Genomic DNA, 17,199 nt, shown 5'->3' with positions numbered 1-17,199 from the left:
CTCGGTCCCTACCGGGACCGCCTGAGTTTCTAAAACACATGGTTCCCCCCTCATGGGCCCCCCGTCCATTTGCTGGAACTGCATCGGTTGTGGCAGGGGCGAAGTGGCTAATCCCAGCGCCTCAACTAGGCGGGGGGTGATCAAGTCCCTGTTACACCCTGAGTCGATTAGTGCTCGGGCGTGCATGAATCTCTTTAGGTTCGGGTTTAGGAGGGTAACGGCCATAAAAAGTAAACCCCCAGTTGCTCTCACCGTGAGGAGTGCCGGCTGTTGCTGGACCTGCTTTGCGGCACCCATTAAAGCAGGTCGCTGTCGTTTCCCGCCGACTCGGTGTCGTCCGACTCCTCGGTCGATTCTTCGACTGCCGCCAGGCTGGTGGTAAAATCCTCGTCAGTCGCCAAGGAAGTGGCGACGGAGCCCCGACTGGGCTCCTTCGATCGGCTGCTCTTCTTCTTCTTCGGGCCCGGGGTGGTTGGCCGCGCCGTGGGTGGTGTGGATCCCGCTTTCCCAGGGCAGTTAGCAGCAAGATGATTTGGGTCCCCGCATTGGAAGCATTTGCGGGCGGGAGACGGGGTGGAGGTCGTCGGGGCCTTCTTCCCTTCCGATTTAGTTGGGGTGTGTTTGGCTCCCTTCCTCGCTAGTTGCTGTCTCCTCATCCCCACGTGTTGGAGGTTGGTTTCCACCTCCCCGGCCAGTTGGATCCAGCCGACCAGCGTATCGGGCCTCCCCTGACTGTAACAGCGGTCGAGGATGCTTGGATTCAACCCGTTGATGAACGCGGTGTATTTCATGACCTCGTTCCATCCCCTTGCTGCCGCGCAGTACCCCAGGAATTCGGTGGCGTACTCGCGGGTGGAGCGGTTGCCCTGTTCGATGCGTTGGAGGGCAGCGACCGCCTTCTCTTCCCGTAAAGGATCTCCATACTGGCGGAGCATCGCGTGCAGGAACCCTGCCACGGTAGCTAATTCGGGCTTTCTTCCCATGAAAAGCCCCACGTACCACTTGCGGGCCGCCCCTCTCAGTCGAGACGCGATGTGGTACACTCGGCTGGCCTCGGTAGGGTAGTCGGCACCCCAGTGGGTGAAGAACGTGTCGCACTGAATAGTAAAGTATTCCACGTCCTCCGGGTTCCCATCGAACGTAATCTTCAACTCTCTTCCCCGGCCCTCGGCCCCACCAGGCGCTTGCGGCACCCCAGGCGGCGGCGCGGGGCCCGGTAGGGCCGGCGGGATCGGGACGGGCGGTGCAGGCGGCGCCGGGGCGGCCGGGGCCCCTGGTGCAGGTGGCGCCGGTGGTGCCGGGGCGGCTGGAGCCGGCGGAGCCGGAGGTGCCGGGGCTGCTGGGCCCACTGGGGCCGGCGGCGCCGGGGCAGCCGGAGCTTGCGGGGCGGGGGCCAGCGGGGCGACGGGCGGTTGCCCCAGTGGCAGCACTCCATACGGTATCCCCAGGACCGCGGTTTGCAAAGTGCGGAGCTGGTCGTGGATAGCGCCCAGGTTCTGCTGCATCTCCTCGGCCATCGTCACGCGGGAGCGGTGCACATCGCCGTGGATCTCCCGCACCCAGTCGAATAATTCGTTGCGGAGGGTCCGGATCGGGTCTTCCCCCCCTCGGGGCTCCGTACCCTCCGCCTGGCCCTCGTCGTCGTCTCCTGCCCCTCCTTCGCCCAACATGCTTCGGTACCGCTGCTCCGCGGCGTCGATTGCTGCCGTGGACTTCCGTGGGCTCCAGGTTCGCGGGGCCGGGAAAGCGGCGTCGACCGAGAAGGGCGCTGGAACCTTAATTTTGCGTCGGACCCCCGTCACGTTTGGGTCGAGTGGCGGGTCCTCCGATGGGGTGGTGGGCTCTCCGTCGTCTGGTACTTTTGCCGCCATCGGGCCAAGCCTCCAGTACAGATAAGCCACGAACAATGGGATTACTGTTATAATGTCAGAACTCAATGAACTTCAAACGGATCCCATACTCAGTTACAAAGCTAGGATTTTATTGAAGAGAACTAGGTGCTGGAAAAGGCAAGATAACAGTAATGGCGAGAGCCAGCATCAGCTTGATTTTATACACGTAAAGCAAACATCTCACAAAGCCACAATTCACATTGTAGGGCGCAGCTGTCTTCTCACCATCACTATCAGTAGAGAGGATGCCTCCCTACTTCGAAGGCCATGCTGTTCGGCTTCAAAGGGTCCCAGTGTGAGAATGTGCAGAGACAAGACATAATTCATTCTACAGCCCCAAATATTTTGGATACCAGTGGGGCAAGGTTAATTACTATTCAGGCACTCTGGGTTAAACAGAGGTTACAACATGGAGTCAGTTTGGTTCAGTTACAATATAGCTCTAAGACACAGTAAAACTACCATACAGCATTGGTCACATTATAGGGGACCAGCAGCAAAGATACAAGTTCTGACAGTTACATGGGGGGAGGGTGTAGCCTAATATGCAAAGGAGATCCTGCTACAAAAAAAAGCCGTTTGTAGGGAATTTCTGCAGGGAAGCTGATCCGCAGAGCAGCATCCTGACTCCTGAGTTTTATGATGCTTCTGTGGTTTTGATCTAAATAAGCTTAGGGAACAAGGAAGAAGGATGATGGCATTTAGGCACTGAGCAGATCAGATCACGCTACAAAGTTAGAATCCAAGAGCACCTTTAAGACCAACATAGTTTTATTCAGTCTGTGAGTTTTTGTGTGCAGGCACACTTTGTCAGACAGTCTGGGCTCCAGTATTGCGCTCAATTTGGTTGGCTTCAAACAGTCATGTTTGACAAAGTGTGCCTGCATATGAAAGCTCATAGCCTGAATAAATCTGTGTTGGTCTTAAAGGGTCTATTGGATTCTTAACTTTGTCACATTGCTTCAGACCAACACAGCTACTCACCTGGAGCAGATCAGATAAAGCAAGGTGAAGGAGGAGGGAAGAGATCTGAGGGAAAAGGCCAGGAGGCTGAGCCAGGGGCAGGATGAATGAGCCAGGAGAGGATGAATGGTGTGAGTGTGTTGATGTTGGATGGGAAGGGGAGTAAAGGGGTTGCTTTAGCACCCTTTAAGGCAGGGGTGGGGAACCTTTTTTCTGCTAAGGACCATTTGGATATTTATAACATCATTCACGGGCCATACAAAATTATCAGCTTAAAAAACTGCTCTGCTGAGGGAGAATGATTCAGGCCAGCAAAATTAATACAAATAATTGTTTTTCTATTTGAAATCATGTGGGGAGAGCTTAATTTGGCACGCACACACCCAGCCCGCCACCTTAGGCAAATGCCGCCATATGGTTCGGCTCAGCAATCCCCGAGGGCCAGACCAAGTGATCTTGAGGGCCATAAGCAGTCCTCGGGACAGATGTTCCCCACCCCTGCTTTAAGGAGTCACAGTTTTGTTTTAAATGAAAACCTGAGATCCTAATTTCTCTCTTTGGTGTTGGAATGGTATTGAATTAAGCGAGGGCACGCAATAAGTATGGCCTATGAGTTGTTAACATAGTTCTTGCTTATTCTCCAATCTCATCCACAGGAATGGCAAGGAACATATTATGCCAAAAAGAAAAACGGAGAGAGCATACAGCAAAATGTGAAAATAATACCTGTCATTGGACAGGGAGGGTAAGTGTGAAAAATCAGCAAGTGTGATTTTTGATTTCATGGATGCATTTACAGAAACAAATGGAACAACCTAGACATCCTGTGGTAAACAAGTAGAGGATCAGACACCTTGAGGCTTTTGGCCTTCATTAAAAAAAAAACACCAACCTGTTAGCTCTTGTAGTAAAATCTTGGATACTAGAATTATAGGGGTCTAATTACACAAAAAATGTGTTTAATGGCTGGGCCTGGATCCTGTTGCCCTTAAGCTGAGCCAGCTGGCCTGTGCAGCGATGGCAGTGCCAAAGGAACAGCTTGGATTGAGTTTGGGTCACAGTGTCAGGCTTACAAATATAACCCGTTGTTATAGTCTGAGCCCCCTGGGGTACAGAGAGTGCCACACAGTTAGGGTTGCCAGATCTGGGTTGGAAAATACCTGGAGATTTTGGGGGTGGAGCTGAGAGAGGGTGGGGTTTGGGGAGGGGAGGGGAGGGGCCTCAGCACAGTACAATACCACAGAGTCCACCCTTCAAAGCAGCCTTTGGAGTTCAAATCGTGCTTGTTCAAATCGTGCCTCCACCTTCCCCCAAAGTCCCCAGATATTTCTTGGCAACCCTGTCGACAGTTTTTCTGCATTGTGCAGAGAGTTGGTCTAGATGACCCTGGGGATCCCTTCCAACTTTATTATTCAATTTTTCTAAGACCTGGTTGTTTAAAGTGCCTACTGGGCTCCAATCTTGCTCTCAATTTGGTTGGCTTCAGGGCTTGTTTTGAGCAGGCACGTACAGGAACGCAGTTCCAGCTGCCTTGGCATTAGGGGGTGTGGTCTAATATGCAAATTAGTTCCTGCTGGGCTTTTTCTATTACCTCCCCCCCAGTTGGCTTCATATTTCACTTTCAGTTTTATTATCTACAGGTTGGTTTTATTATTTTGTGACGAAGTTTTTTTTAATTGTCTCAAGGAAAAAAGTGAGCTACAGAAGGGGACAGGGGAAAATATGAATCTATCAAAAATATCAAATTGTCTGAATAGTTACATACAACAAGTAAAATCAACTGTATGAGTGAGAATACATGTTTCATATACAGAAGCAGATAATAAAACATTGTTATTACCATATTCAGGAATGAGTTCTCTCTTTAAAAAATTAGACAAAAAAATTCCTAATATAAGGCTGATTTTATTATTGAATTGTAGACCGTTAACCACCTCAGGCACATGTTTCTGAAGAGGGGGGTATACCAATAGTTTCAGTTGGGTCATTTTGTAGAAAAATAAATGGTGGAGCTTATTAGCATAACTCATTAACATATGCCACCACCCCCACCACCCAAAAGCAACCTGACACAAGAAAGGAGAGCCCCAGGCAAGTGAGGTCTGCTTGGGCTGGTTAGAGATCCAGCCAGCCCAAGCAGGCCTCGCTCACCTGGAGCTCTCCTTGGCCACCCCTCCGCCCATCAAAAGGCCAGCAAGTCACCCACCACCCAAAATCACATAAGAAGTGGAGAAAGGGTGGTGCGGGCTTCTCCAGGGGTTAATGAGGGCTGTTGGGGGCATGGCAAAGCTCCTGGTGGCTGGCTGGCTGCCTGCTTTCCTAATCCAAGGATTGCTATGCAGCTGCATCTACTATTCAATGGACAAAGTAGATGGGGAGGAAGAGGGGGGCCTTCAGAAAGGTTCAGGAGCTGTGTTCCTGTGAGCTCCTGCTGAATTCAAGACCTGGTTTCAGTCATAACAGTGAAGAAGTAAGGGATGTGTGTAAGAGTGGAGCATTGTTTGAGGTGCAGGATGGGGCGAGGCCTGTCGTCTTCTTCCCCGGCGTGGTCTCCCGAGTGACCCTCTAGGGCCAGGGCTCTGCTCCAGTGGTGCCCAACAGCAGTTTCCCTTAGCCCGTCAAGCTTGTCTGAATTTTATTTCTTTGCTAAATTTAAGTCAGAACTCAATATCGAATTACTAATTTTTCCCCCTACAGAAAAATTAGACACTATGTGTCGCTTAGCAGCCCATGCAACGACAATAATAAGGTGAGCGGGACCCGTTAGGCTGCCTTCTTCCAGCCATCACTTTATTCTTTGTTGTCAGCTTTGGGTTGGGAAGTTCCTGAAGGCTGGGGGTGGAGCCTGGGAAGGGTGGAGTTTGGGGCAGGGAAGGGGCTTAGCAGGGATACGATCTTCCAGAATCCACCCTCCAGGGCTGCCGTTGTCTCCAGGGGAACTGATCTCTGTAGTCTGGAGATGAGCTGGAATTCCAGGAGATCTCCAGGTCCCATCTGGAGGTTGGCAGCCCTATCCCAAGGTGACCTTGGCACACCTACTAATTACCCTTTTTTCTCCCGTCAATTTGTAGGGTGAAAAGACATGCGAACGTGTTCAGGCTGAGTCCCAGACAGGTACGATACTTCCAAGTTTGTCATAAGAAAGCTGTTTCGGCAGAAGGCTGGCTTAGATTTATCTGCTAGCGAAATTGATTTATTTGTGCTAAAAGATATACGGTAATTACCCTCAAAACGTTATGTTTCACTCAAGGCAGTTCCGCCCCCTACCCAATTGATTGAAAACTGCAGCTGCAGTGTTTAGTTGATCCATCAGCTAATTCATGAATAGTCTCTTGAGTTTTGACTTTTTACAAGTTTTATTAAAGTTTCAAAACAGGTTAGGAACAGAAAAGAAAGAAAAAAGGGGGGAAAGGAACATGAATAATCTCTTAATGGATTACAAAAATGACTTGAGAAATAGATTTTTTTAAAAAAAATGTTATTTTGAGTACAAGTTACAAAAAGAGTAGGTAGTAGGTCCTGCCTTCAGTGATTTGCTATTCCTCTCTTACACAAGAGGGAATGTCTCACCTAAGACAGTCTCTGGTCTGACACATGCTTGCATCATCTGAAAACAAGGGGGAAAAGGTTTCTCCCCCCCCCCCCCCCATACATGTCCCAGATGCATTGGTTTATATGTATGCAAGTGTACATGCATTTAATTGGCTCATGGTGCAACCCTAATCAGAGTTGCACTCTTCAGTGGAATTAGACGGGTGTAACTCTCCTTTGGAATTGCACTTGTAAGGCCCTGACCCGGATAGCCCAGGCAAGCCCAGTCTTGTCAGATCTCATAAGCTAAGCAGGGTTCAACTCTGGCAACTACTTGGATGGGAGACCTCCATGGAATGCCGGCAGTTGGGAAGACAGAGGCAGGCTTTATTCAGCCACCTCTCTGAATATCTTCCAGGCTCCCAGTAAGGGTCAGTCACCAGAAGTCACTATGACTTCCAAGTGCTTACACTCATACATACACACAGGGTTGGGGTTTTTTTTCTGTAGCAGGAACTTCTTTACATATTAGGCTCCACCTCCCTGAGGTAGCCAATCCTCCAAGAGCTTACAGGGCTCTTAATACAGGGCCTACTGTAAGGTCCAAGAGGATTGGCTACATCAGGGGTGTGTGGCCTAATATGCTACAGAAAAAGCCATGCACACACACATATAAAAATACAACCCCCCCCCCCCAAAAGGATTGCACTGTAAGATGTCTTTAATGGCTTGATAGCATTGTTAAAAATATGATCCAAGTGCATGTTAAATTTATGCTGAATGAGACCTTTGTTCCAGCTCACCTGCCCTGACTGGCAGCAGCCCTTCCAGGTCCCCAGCAGTCTTTTTCTGTCCCGTCTGCTGAAACCCCTTTTGTCAAATTGTTTTAAGCTGGAGGTGCCAGGAATTGAATCTGGCAACTCTTGCATCAAAGCACGTCCCCTGCTGTCCTGACGTTTCTGGGGCTCAGCAGACCCTGCTTCATCTCTCCAACATGGACTGCAGGATTTCAACCTGGTTGCTTTGCAAATGAATCCGTGGAGCCACTTTCTATTGATAGAGCCTTAGTCTTTCGAAGTCAGCTCTCTGGCTGATGGTGGTTCTCATGGGTCTCCAGCTGTGATCCTTTTTATTTAACAGGCGAGGCCGAGATTAAACTTGGGACCTTCTGCTTGCTGAACAGGTGCTCTGCCACTGAACCCCAACCCCTCTGCAGTTAGAGGTCTTGCCAATCACTTACTGGCAGCAGAATGTGCTGTCAAGTCTTATGGGCATCCTGTGGGGAGTTTATGGCAAGAGATGTTCAGAGGCCGTTTGCCATGGCCTGTCTGTAGTTCCGGCCTAGAGAGCCAGTTTGGTGTAGTGGTTAAGTGCATGGACTCATATCTGAGAGAACCGGGTTTGACTCCCCACTCCTCCACTTGCAGCTGCTGGAATGGCCTTGGGTCAGCCATAGTTCTTGCAGGAGTTGTCCTTGAAAGGGCAGCTGCTGCAAGAGCTCTCTCAGCCCCACCCACCTCACAGGGTGTCTGTTGTGGGGGAAGGAGATAAAGGAGATTGTAAGCCACTCTGAGACTCTAGCCAATTTCACACTAGGGCTTGTTCCGAGTGGAGAGCCCTTATGATCCTGGCGCTTCTCTCTGTTTTAGCGCAAGTTGTCCTGGCACTGTGAGTTGGCGCACTGTTCTCCCGCGGCAAGCAGAAACCGCTTGGAAGAGGATCCTGCTTGTTGTAGAAGAGCGCCACACCAACTCACACCTCCGGGGCAACTTGTGCGAAAAAGGAGAGAAGCCCCAGGAACAAAAGGGCTCTCCACCTGGAACAAGCCTTGTGCAAAATCAGTCTGAGATTCAGAGAGAAGGGTGGGGTATAAATCTGCAGTCTTCTTCTTCTTGGTTGCCTCCTACCAAGGACTACTCCCCAGGGGCTGATCCTGGTTAGCTTCCGAGATCTGACAAGATCAGGGCCGTTCATCCTTTCTGGGGTGATGCTGGGGACTGAACGTGGGATTTCTTGGATCCAAAGCAGATCCCCGAGGCCACCAAGGCCTGGCCCCTCCATGTGAAATTTCCAGCCCAAAGAGACTGTCCCTGTGCCAGCTGTCCAAGCAGGAAATAGTGAAGGGAGTTCCCTCCCTGCTGATGAGGCTCCAGCGCAGGTTCCGCAGAGTAAGCGATAATATTTGGGAACAGTGAAATGGTGTTCCAGGAGGGCAGACTAAATAAAATCTTAGAACTATCTGCACTAGGCCAGATGTAGTTCAAAAGCAACAGAAAGCAAGGCAAACCTCATGAGTAGATAAGAGAAGGGGATCCAGAATTCTCATTTCACATCTAAAAACAACCACTGTCCCCACCCCCCCACCCCCCGCCCATGTAACACCCCTAAATGTAGATTAAACACACCAAGGACAGAAAGTGCAACTTTTGTCATGGCTGGGATGGAACCACCTGCTTCTAGAACGGCCACAAGGCTTGGACATCCTCTTCTATGCTCTTTAGCACCATCACCCAAACCCTGGTGGGCCCCAGGAAGCAGAGTTTGGTCAGCAGTCCAATGCTGCTAAATTGTCAGTGGTTTCATTCTGTGTATTTTACCATTGAGGGTGGAGCTCTTGTTTCTACCTTTGGTCTTAGACCACCCCTCCCCCTTGAAGAAGTAGAGGGGATGAGGGAAACCCAGTTGCGATTAGCTCGTATGCTAGGCTAGTCTGTTCTTGTCAGATCTCAGAAGCTAAGCAGGGTCAGCCCTGGGCATTATTTGGACGGGAAACTACCAAGGAACACCAAAGTCATGACCAAGGCAATGGCAGACCACCTCTGAACCTCTCTTGCCTTGGAAACTGTGCAGAGCATCATGAGTCAGCTGAGACTTGATGACAACCCCCTCCCCCATAGAAGGCATTTAGTTCACATCACCCTGCCTTGAAGAGAACCATAAAGTGAGTCATGGCACCACGCATAGTCTTCCTGAAGACCTTATGACTGGGCAAATACTGCGTCAATGTGGTTAAATACATTCGGTCATGGCTTCCAAAATGCACGCATGGCTGGATTTCAGAAACAGCTGGGACCGATTTCCCACTAACCTTACGCCGTTCTCACTCTCCTCTTCTCCATGGGGCCACTGCTGGATTTTGCAAAAACTGTCCCGCACCAGCGAGTTGCTCCGCCTCTCTTCAAGTTCACTCTGCAGCAGGCAAAATCCTCTGGAAACCGGTTTCTGTCTGCTGTGGAGGGAACTTAAAAAGGGGCAGGGCAGCTTGCCGGCTGGGGCAGCTTGTGCAAAATCCAGCAGCAGCCCCGCAGGGAAAAGGAGCAACGAGACCAGAACAAGGTAAGTGGGAAATTGGTCTGAGTCTTGGAGTCAAAATGTGCTCATGTGAAACCTTCCTTAAAATGATGTTATGTGTGTGGCTAAAACCACAATTGTTTGGCTAAAAACAGGGACCAGAGCTGGGGTGCAGGAGTGGCTCCACAAGCCAAACACAGACGCATTTGCACCCCTAAGAGTCCTTGCAGTATGGAAGCATTTGAGCAACCAGGCACTTCTGTTGTCTGTACTGTCCCCACTTTTACACTAGTGTCTCCTTGAAGCTGCTCAAAAATAAAGTGATTTGATCTAGCCTTGGGGTGGCCAAACCTCAGCTTGGGAGCCACATGTGGCTCTTTCATACATATTGTGTGGCTCTTGAAGCCCCCACCACCCCATTGGCTGGCTGGGAGAACTGTCCAAGCCAAGCCAGCCAGCAGCTTGGAGAATGCATTGAAAGTTAAAGTTGCTTTCTTTCCACACCTCTCTCCCCATCCTTCCTTCCTTCCTTCCTTCCTTCCTTCCTTCCTTCCTTCCTTCCTTCCTTCCTTCCTTCCTTCCTTCCTTCCTTCCTTCTTTGGAGCTCTCAAATATCTGATATTTGTTCTATGTGGCTCTTCTGTTAAGCAAGTTTGGCCACCCCTGATCTAGACCAGCAGGTGTGGCTGAAGTGCCATTGAAATCCAAGCCTCCCACATCACTTTCTGCTGCTGGACCCCCCAACTGCCTTTCAAAATGGACTTCCTTGCAATAATAACACGACTTTATTGTCTTTACAGATATCCAGTCTTGCAGACACAAAGACAGGAGGAAAGGTTCTTTAGATGTCAGATCGACCACATCTCGGGGCAGTGATGGTATGTCACAGGCCTGTTAGTTTCCTTTCCTTTTTAAAAATCTGCTTCTCAAACATTTAAGACCCTTGGACACAAAAGAAAGGGGAGGGCTGTTGCAGAACTACCTAATTAAGGTAATTCTGGCCTTCCATTTCTTTCCATATGAGTTCAAAGATATCCTGAAAGGGTGTAGGTAAAATATGAGAACAATAAGATTTTGAGACTCCAATGTACTGTAGGCCTTTGCTTCTCTTGATAGCACTGATGGCAAGCAAAGCAAAAAAAATGAAACTGTAAACAGTATGCAAAGTGAGAGAAATTACACACCTTTTAATTAATTTGCACAGTATATGCAGAGTATGGATTCAGATGGGGGTTTTTTTGCTTCTCCCCCCCATATGGATTGCCGGCATGCAGGATTTTTTTTGTAGAAAAAGCCCAGCAGGAGCTCATTTGCAAATTAGGCCACACCCCCTGACATCACCATTGTTTCACACAGGGCTTTTTAATATAGAAAAAGCCTAGCAGGTGCTCATTTGCATATTTGGCCACACACGCCTGCTGCCAAGCCAGCCGGAAGGGCGTTCCTGTGCGTTCCTAATTTTAAAAAGCCCTGCCTGCATGTAGTTAACAACAAAAACACCTATAATTCACTTTAAATTTGAGCTAGTCCCCCAGGGAGGAAAACCAATTGGGCCATTTTGTTTTTGCTTGAAAGAGGGTTTTTGCTAACAGCAGATCTTTGCACTTTAAAGCCAATTCACCCCCCTCCCCTCTTTCCAAGTTGCCATATCCATTTTCCTGGACTGTGTGGCATGGGCAAGCATATTTGGGCACCAGAATCTTTACCAAGAGCTGTGCTACAATAGGTTGTCTCAGATAATAAATATGGCAGGTGGACTATTGAAATGGTTGTGCTGACATCCAGAATTCAACGAAGAGCTTAATTCCCTTCCCCAAACCCCTGTATCTTTCCCTCCCTTCCCTATTCTATCCAAAATAAATAAATTGTTTATACAGAATTCTGATAGGTTAACCATGTGGTCTGCTCCCCTCCCCCCCTCCCCTGCATAGGCAGTTCACAGAGAAGGCATTCGTCTATGGCCAGGATACATTCCATGACTATTGAAGCACCTATTACTAAGGTAAGGCACCATTGTTGAGTTCCTTTCTGTTCAGCACCTAGAATCATAGAGTTGGAAGGGACCTCCAGGGTCATCTAGTCCAACTGCCTGCACAATGCAGGAAATTCACAAACACCTCTCCCCGCACACCCCCAGTGACTCCTGCTCCATGCTCAAAGATGGAGCAGGAGTTCTGTAGCATTTGCAGAAAGCCAGTGCTAGGATGCTCCTGCAGTATTGCCAGGAATCTTGTTTGTCAATTCTTCCCCCAGTGACTCCTGCTCCATGCTCAAAGATGGCAAAAAACCTCCAGGATCCCTGGCCAAACTGGCCTGGAGAAAAATTGTTGCCTGGCCCCAAAATGGCCAACAGCATTTCCCAAAAGGGCCAACAGCATTTCTTACAGCATGTAAGAAAAGGCTGTGAGAAATAAGCACCGATGCAACCCTTCCTGCCCTCCCTCTCATGACATGCCTACATTCACAGGATCCTCATTGCTGTCAGATGACCATCTAGCCTCTGTTTAAAAATCTCCAAGGAAGGAGAGCCCGCCACCTCCCAAGTAAGCCTGTTCCACTGAAGAACTGCTCTCAGGAAGGTCTTCCTAATGTCTAGCCAAAAAATTCTTTTGATTTAATCTCAACCTGTTGGTTCTGATCCAAACAGAAAACAATTCTGCACCCTCCTCTATATGACAGCTCTTCAAATACCTGAAGATGTTTATCATATCACCTCTCAGTCATTTCTTTTCCAGGCTAAACAAACCCAGCTCCTTTAGCCTTTCAACTTGCAGATTTTGTACTTCTTTCCTTTGTACAGCTCCTGTTTGTTTTCAAAGGACTTTTCCAGAGAATTCCCTGCTTGTTATGTCCATTTGCTTAAACATTTAAGCTGCTTACTTGGAGCTTTCATCACTTTCATCACATTTGGGCCAGCAAAAATCTTTTTGCATGTTAGACAAAAGGGTATTTCTCTCTTCTTGAGTCAACTGTGCATTAAGATCTACTACCAATGTTATTTCTAAAAGAAGACTGCTGGGAAAGCTTTCACCTGACTGGAACTCCCATCAATACTTTTTTTTTTGGGGGGGGGTGTATTTTTATGTGTGCATTTGCCTGTGTGTGCACCTGGAAGTCATGGTGACTTCTGGTGACTGACCCCTACTGGGGGACTGGAGGATATTAAGGGAGGTGGTAGTGGCTGAATAAGGCCTGCCCCTGCCTCCCAACTGCTGGTATTCCAAGGGGGTCTCCCATTCAAGTATTTGCCAGAGCTGACCCTACTTAGCTTCCGAGATCTGACAAGATTGGGCTTGCCTGAGCTATCTGGGTCAGGGCAGGCCCATCAGTACTGATGGGCAAACCCACCCCACCCCCGCCTTGATCTGGAATGATCCAGGTGTTTTGCAACCTTTTGGGAGAATTCTTGGTGGGGTTGAAGGAAGAAAGCTTATGGTTTTCCCAAGAGTTCTGTAGCATTTGGAGAAAGCCAGTGCTAGGATGCTCCTGCACTATTGCCAGGAATCTTGTTTGTCAGTTCTTCCGCGCCCCCCCCCCCCATGAAGTTTGCAGGGATGGCTTCCTTCCTTTCTTCATTCCTCCCTCCCTCATTTCCTTCCTTCCTTCCTTCCTTCCTTCCTTCCTTCCTTCCTTCCTTCCTTCCTTCCTTCCTTCCTTCCTTCCTTCCTTCCTTCCTTCCTTCCTTCCTGTCTTGTGGCTCTCAAACATCTGACATTTATTTTATGTGGCTCTTATGTTAAGTAAGTTTGGCCACCCCTGTAGACTGTACTTACCTTGATGGACCCAGGGTCTGATTCAGTGTAAGGCAGTTTCATGTGTCTGTGTGCTTTTCTTTTCTTCCAACTCAGGTGATCAATATAATCAATGCTGCACAAGAAAGCAGTCCCATGCCAGTTGCTGAGGCTTTGGATCGGGTCCTTGAGATTCTGAGGACCACCGAGCTATACTCTCCCCAGCTTGGGACAAAAGATGAAGACCCTCATACAAGTGACCTTGTCGGAGGCTTGATGACGGTAAGCAGAAGCCAGTTCCGGTTGCTAATACTGGTCAGAGTGTCAATCCAAGCCTGGGGAGAACCTGGCTCGGATACTTGCTTTTCTGTGAAACTCACCTAGTGATCCTTAGATAGACTTTACTAGACTGTGATGTGGTCTTTCTGCTTATTCAGAGTGACAGTATGCTGTGCAGTGGTTAGAGTGCCAGACTAGGATATGGGAGACCCATTTATACAATCATAAGAGTTGGAAAGGACCTCCAGGGTCATCTAATCCAACCCCTTGCACAATGCAAGAAACTCACAGATACCTCCCCCCAGTGACCCCTGCAGGCTCCATGCCCAGAATATGGCAAAAAACCTCCAAGATCCCTGGCCAAAGTAGCCTGGAGAAAAGTTGCTTCCTGACCCCAAAGTGTTAATCAGCATTTCCCTGGGTGTGTAAGAAAGGGCCACAAGAACTATGCATCCATGCAACCCTTCCTGCCCTCCTCATGATCTGCCTAAGTTTGAATCCCCACTTGCTGGGTGACCTTGGTCAGTCACACGCACTCTGCCTGCTCGACCTCACAGGGTTGTTGTGCGGCTGCTTTGGAACTCCATTGGGGAGAAAGGCAGGGCTTAAATGAAATAAATAAATTTACCCATGTGCAGGGAAGAAGAAGATATTGGATTTATATCCCGACCTCCACTCCAAAGAGTCTCAGAGCGGCTCACAATCTCCTTTACCTTCCTCCCCCACAACAGACACCCCATGAGGTGGGTGGGGCAGGAGAGGGCTCTCACAGCAGCTGCCCTTTCAAGGACAACCTCTGCCAGAGCTATGGCTGACCCAAGGCCATGCCAGCAGGTGCAGGTGGAGGAGAGGGGAATCAAACCCAGTTCTCCCAGATAAGAGTCTCCACACTTAACCACTACACCAAACTCGCTCTCCCACACCAAACTGGCTCTCCTAAGAAGGGAGACTGGCTAGACCTGCAAGCTCCCTGTTTGCGTTTATTCAGATTCTAGTTCCCCTGTGTGGTTAAAACTCTGACAGCAGTTTCCAACATCTTAAAAGTTGAGTATTGTAAGACACACAGATACCGTTGTTAAAATGACAACCGACAATCTACAATCACTTTGAGTAGCAGCAAAACTGCCGTAAGATTACTTGCCAATAAAAAAATTTCCTTCAAAACTCATGGAGAAACATATATTAAAATTGGATTGTGTGTGTGCTTAGTGTGTATGTGGGGGGGGGGGGCATCTTACCTGTTTCTATCAAATCCAAAAGAATGATGCTTGGTCTTTGCCAATCAAGCATGTCCATAGTATAAAATGCAACCAGATTATCTGTTGTAGTTTCTCCATGAAGAATCCTAGGAACTGTAATTCACTGGAGCAGGGCTAGGGGTCCATAGCTGAGACACCCACCCCCCTGCCTCAAAGAACTGCAATACCCTGGATTCCTTGGGAGTAGCTTGTCATGTATAATTTGATATAAAACCAGTTTCAGAATAGATGCATGCATTGCCAACAATCTGAAACAAAGGATGACTTAAGCATTGTAAAGGATATTACATATTTTAAATATTTCTGAATGCTAATGTGAATGATATTCAATTCTGGATTCTTGGAGAGCCGTGCTTCAGCCACAGCCTTCTTCTGTCATTGTTTTAAAGCAGCCTTCAGAGCTGGGTAGATCCCCCCCCAGGTTGCAGAGCTCCAGACTAATTGATTTATGGTCCTTAAAATAGAAGCTAGATGCAGGAATAGACTCAAAGCCTCTATCCCCTCCAGCTTTGCTGTTTGCTTTGCCCTGTAACATAAGAAGGTGATGGCTGTGATCCTTGGTAGGCAGAGATGTGCACAGGTGAGGGTAAAGATGCATGCGTGTTCGGAGGCTATTCTGCAAGTTTTTGTGGCAGCCAGTCCACCTGGCTGAACCATCAAGCCCATTGTACCTTTAAGACCAACCAAGTTTTATTCAGAATGTAAGCTTTCGTGTGCTCCAAGCACACTTCATCTGAATACTTCATCTGAAGTGTGCTTAGAGCACACGAAAGTTTACATTCTGAATAAAACTTGGTTGGTCTTAATGGTGCAACTTGACTCCTACTTTGTTCTACTGCTTCAGACCAACACGGCTGCCCACTTGGATCTGTCAAGCCCATTGTTGATGTCTCAAGCGCATTGTTGAGTAGCTTTTTTCTGTGAAGCCTTCCCTTTATTCTCAGTGTGACCACTTACAGATTTGTGATATTGCTCTTAGTCAGGGCTTCTGAGTCTATTGACAAATAACAGTAGAAATTAGAACAATGAAACAATAAGAAATGTTGAAAGGTACAATCTGGAAACCACTGAAAACAAAGCAAAACCATCTCTTAGATGCTATTTGGTTGCTGCCAGGTGGCAAATACTATTTAGAACAAGACTATTTTCAGTTTTTTCTAAAAGGTATAAAAGAAGTGGCCGGATGAACTTAGCACGAGGATCTTTGTAACTGGAGGTCCATTACAAAGAAAGCCCGGGATCTTGTGGCTATCAGGTGTAGCTAGGTCTCCAGGGATACTTGCAGCAAGACCAGGGCTTTTTTTGAATTGGAACACACAGGAACACTGTTCCAGCTGGCTTGGTGCCAAAGTGTGTGGCCTAATACGCAAATGAGTTCCTGCTGGGCTTTTCTTACTAAAAAGCCTTGCGCAAAACAATGGTGACATAAGAGCCAGTTTGGTATGGTGGTTAAGTGTGCGGACTCTTATCTGGGAGAACCGGGTTTGATTCCCCACTCTTCCACTTGCACCTGCTAGCATGGCCTTGGGTCAGCCATAGCTCTGGCAGAGGTTGTCCTTGAAAGGGCAGCTGCTGTGAGAGTCCTCTCAGCCCCACCCACCTCACAGGGTGTCTGTTGTGGGGGAGGAAGATAAAGGAGATTATGAGCCGCTCTGAGACTCTTCGGAGTGGAGGGCGGGATATAAATCCAATATCACCTTCTTCTTCTCCTCAGCGGCGAGAGGTGGTGGTTCTCTCCCGGATTCAGATGTCGAAGCAGTTCATATGAACGTATGAAGCTGCCTTATACTGAATCAGACTCTTGGTCCATCAGTCAGTATTGTCTTCTCAGACTGGCAGCGGCTCTCCAGAGTCTCAAGCTGAGGATTTTCACGCCTACTTGCCTGGACCCTTTTTGGAGATGCCAGGGATTGAACCTGGGACCTTCTGCTTACCAAGCAGATGCTCTACCACTGAGCCACCATCCCTCCCTTTTTCAGGCCCTGCAGATTACTTGGGGTGGGAGTGGCTACAAACAGGAGGAAACATTCCTTGGAGTAACTAAAGCCCAGACTCTTTAGAGAGATTTATAGGTTAAATCAAACAGTATCATGGATTGTGCCCCCAAACCAACTGCTAACCAGCACATCTCACTGAAGATACCCTTTGGCACCTCTTCACTTCATTCTAGACCTGCTGTAGTTTTGGAGTGATCTTCATGCCTTTGCGTTGCAGCTTATTGGGATGCTTGTCTTGGGCTGCTAATTATGGAAA

At 48.5% G+C, this 17,199-nt stretch overlaps 1 protein-coding gene across 1 annotated transcript in view; it reads left to right on the top strand.

Annotated features, from left to right (window-relative positions):
- The window catches only part of PDE8A (phosphodiesterase 8A), a 213,336-nt gene that overhangs the window by 183,341 nt on the left and 12,796 nt on the right, over positions 1-17,199 (top strand). The window contains exons 9-14 of the mRNA XM_060260067.1: positions 3,512-3,600; positions 5,553-5,604; positions 5,927-5,969; positions 10,478-10,555; positions 11,609-11,679; positions 13,526-13,690. Of these exons, the coding sequence (XP_060116050.1) occupies positions 3,512-3,600; positions 5,553-5,604; positions 5,927-5,969; positions 10,478-10,555; positions 11,609-11,679; positions 13,526-13,690 (498 nt within the window). The remainder of the gene's footprint in view (positions 1-3,511; positions 3,601-5,552; positions 5,605-5,926; positions 5,970-10,477; positions 10,556-11,608; positions 11,680-13,525; positions 13,691-17,199) is intronic.

Source organism: Heteronotia binoei, chromosome 19, assembly GCF_032191835.1.
Source record: "Heteronotia binoei isolate CCM8104 ecotype False Entrance Well chromosome 19, APGP_CSIRO_Hbin_v1, whole genome shotgun sequence".
Classification (NCBI taxonomy): domain Eukaryota; kingdom Metazoa; phylum Chordata; class Lepidosauria; order Squamata; family Gekkonidae; genus Heteronotia; species Heteronotia binoei.
This window is presented reverse-complemented; position numbering and strand designations above follow the sequence as displayed.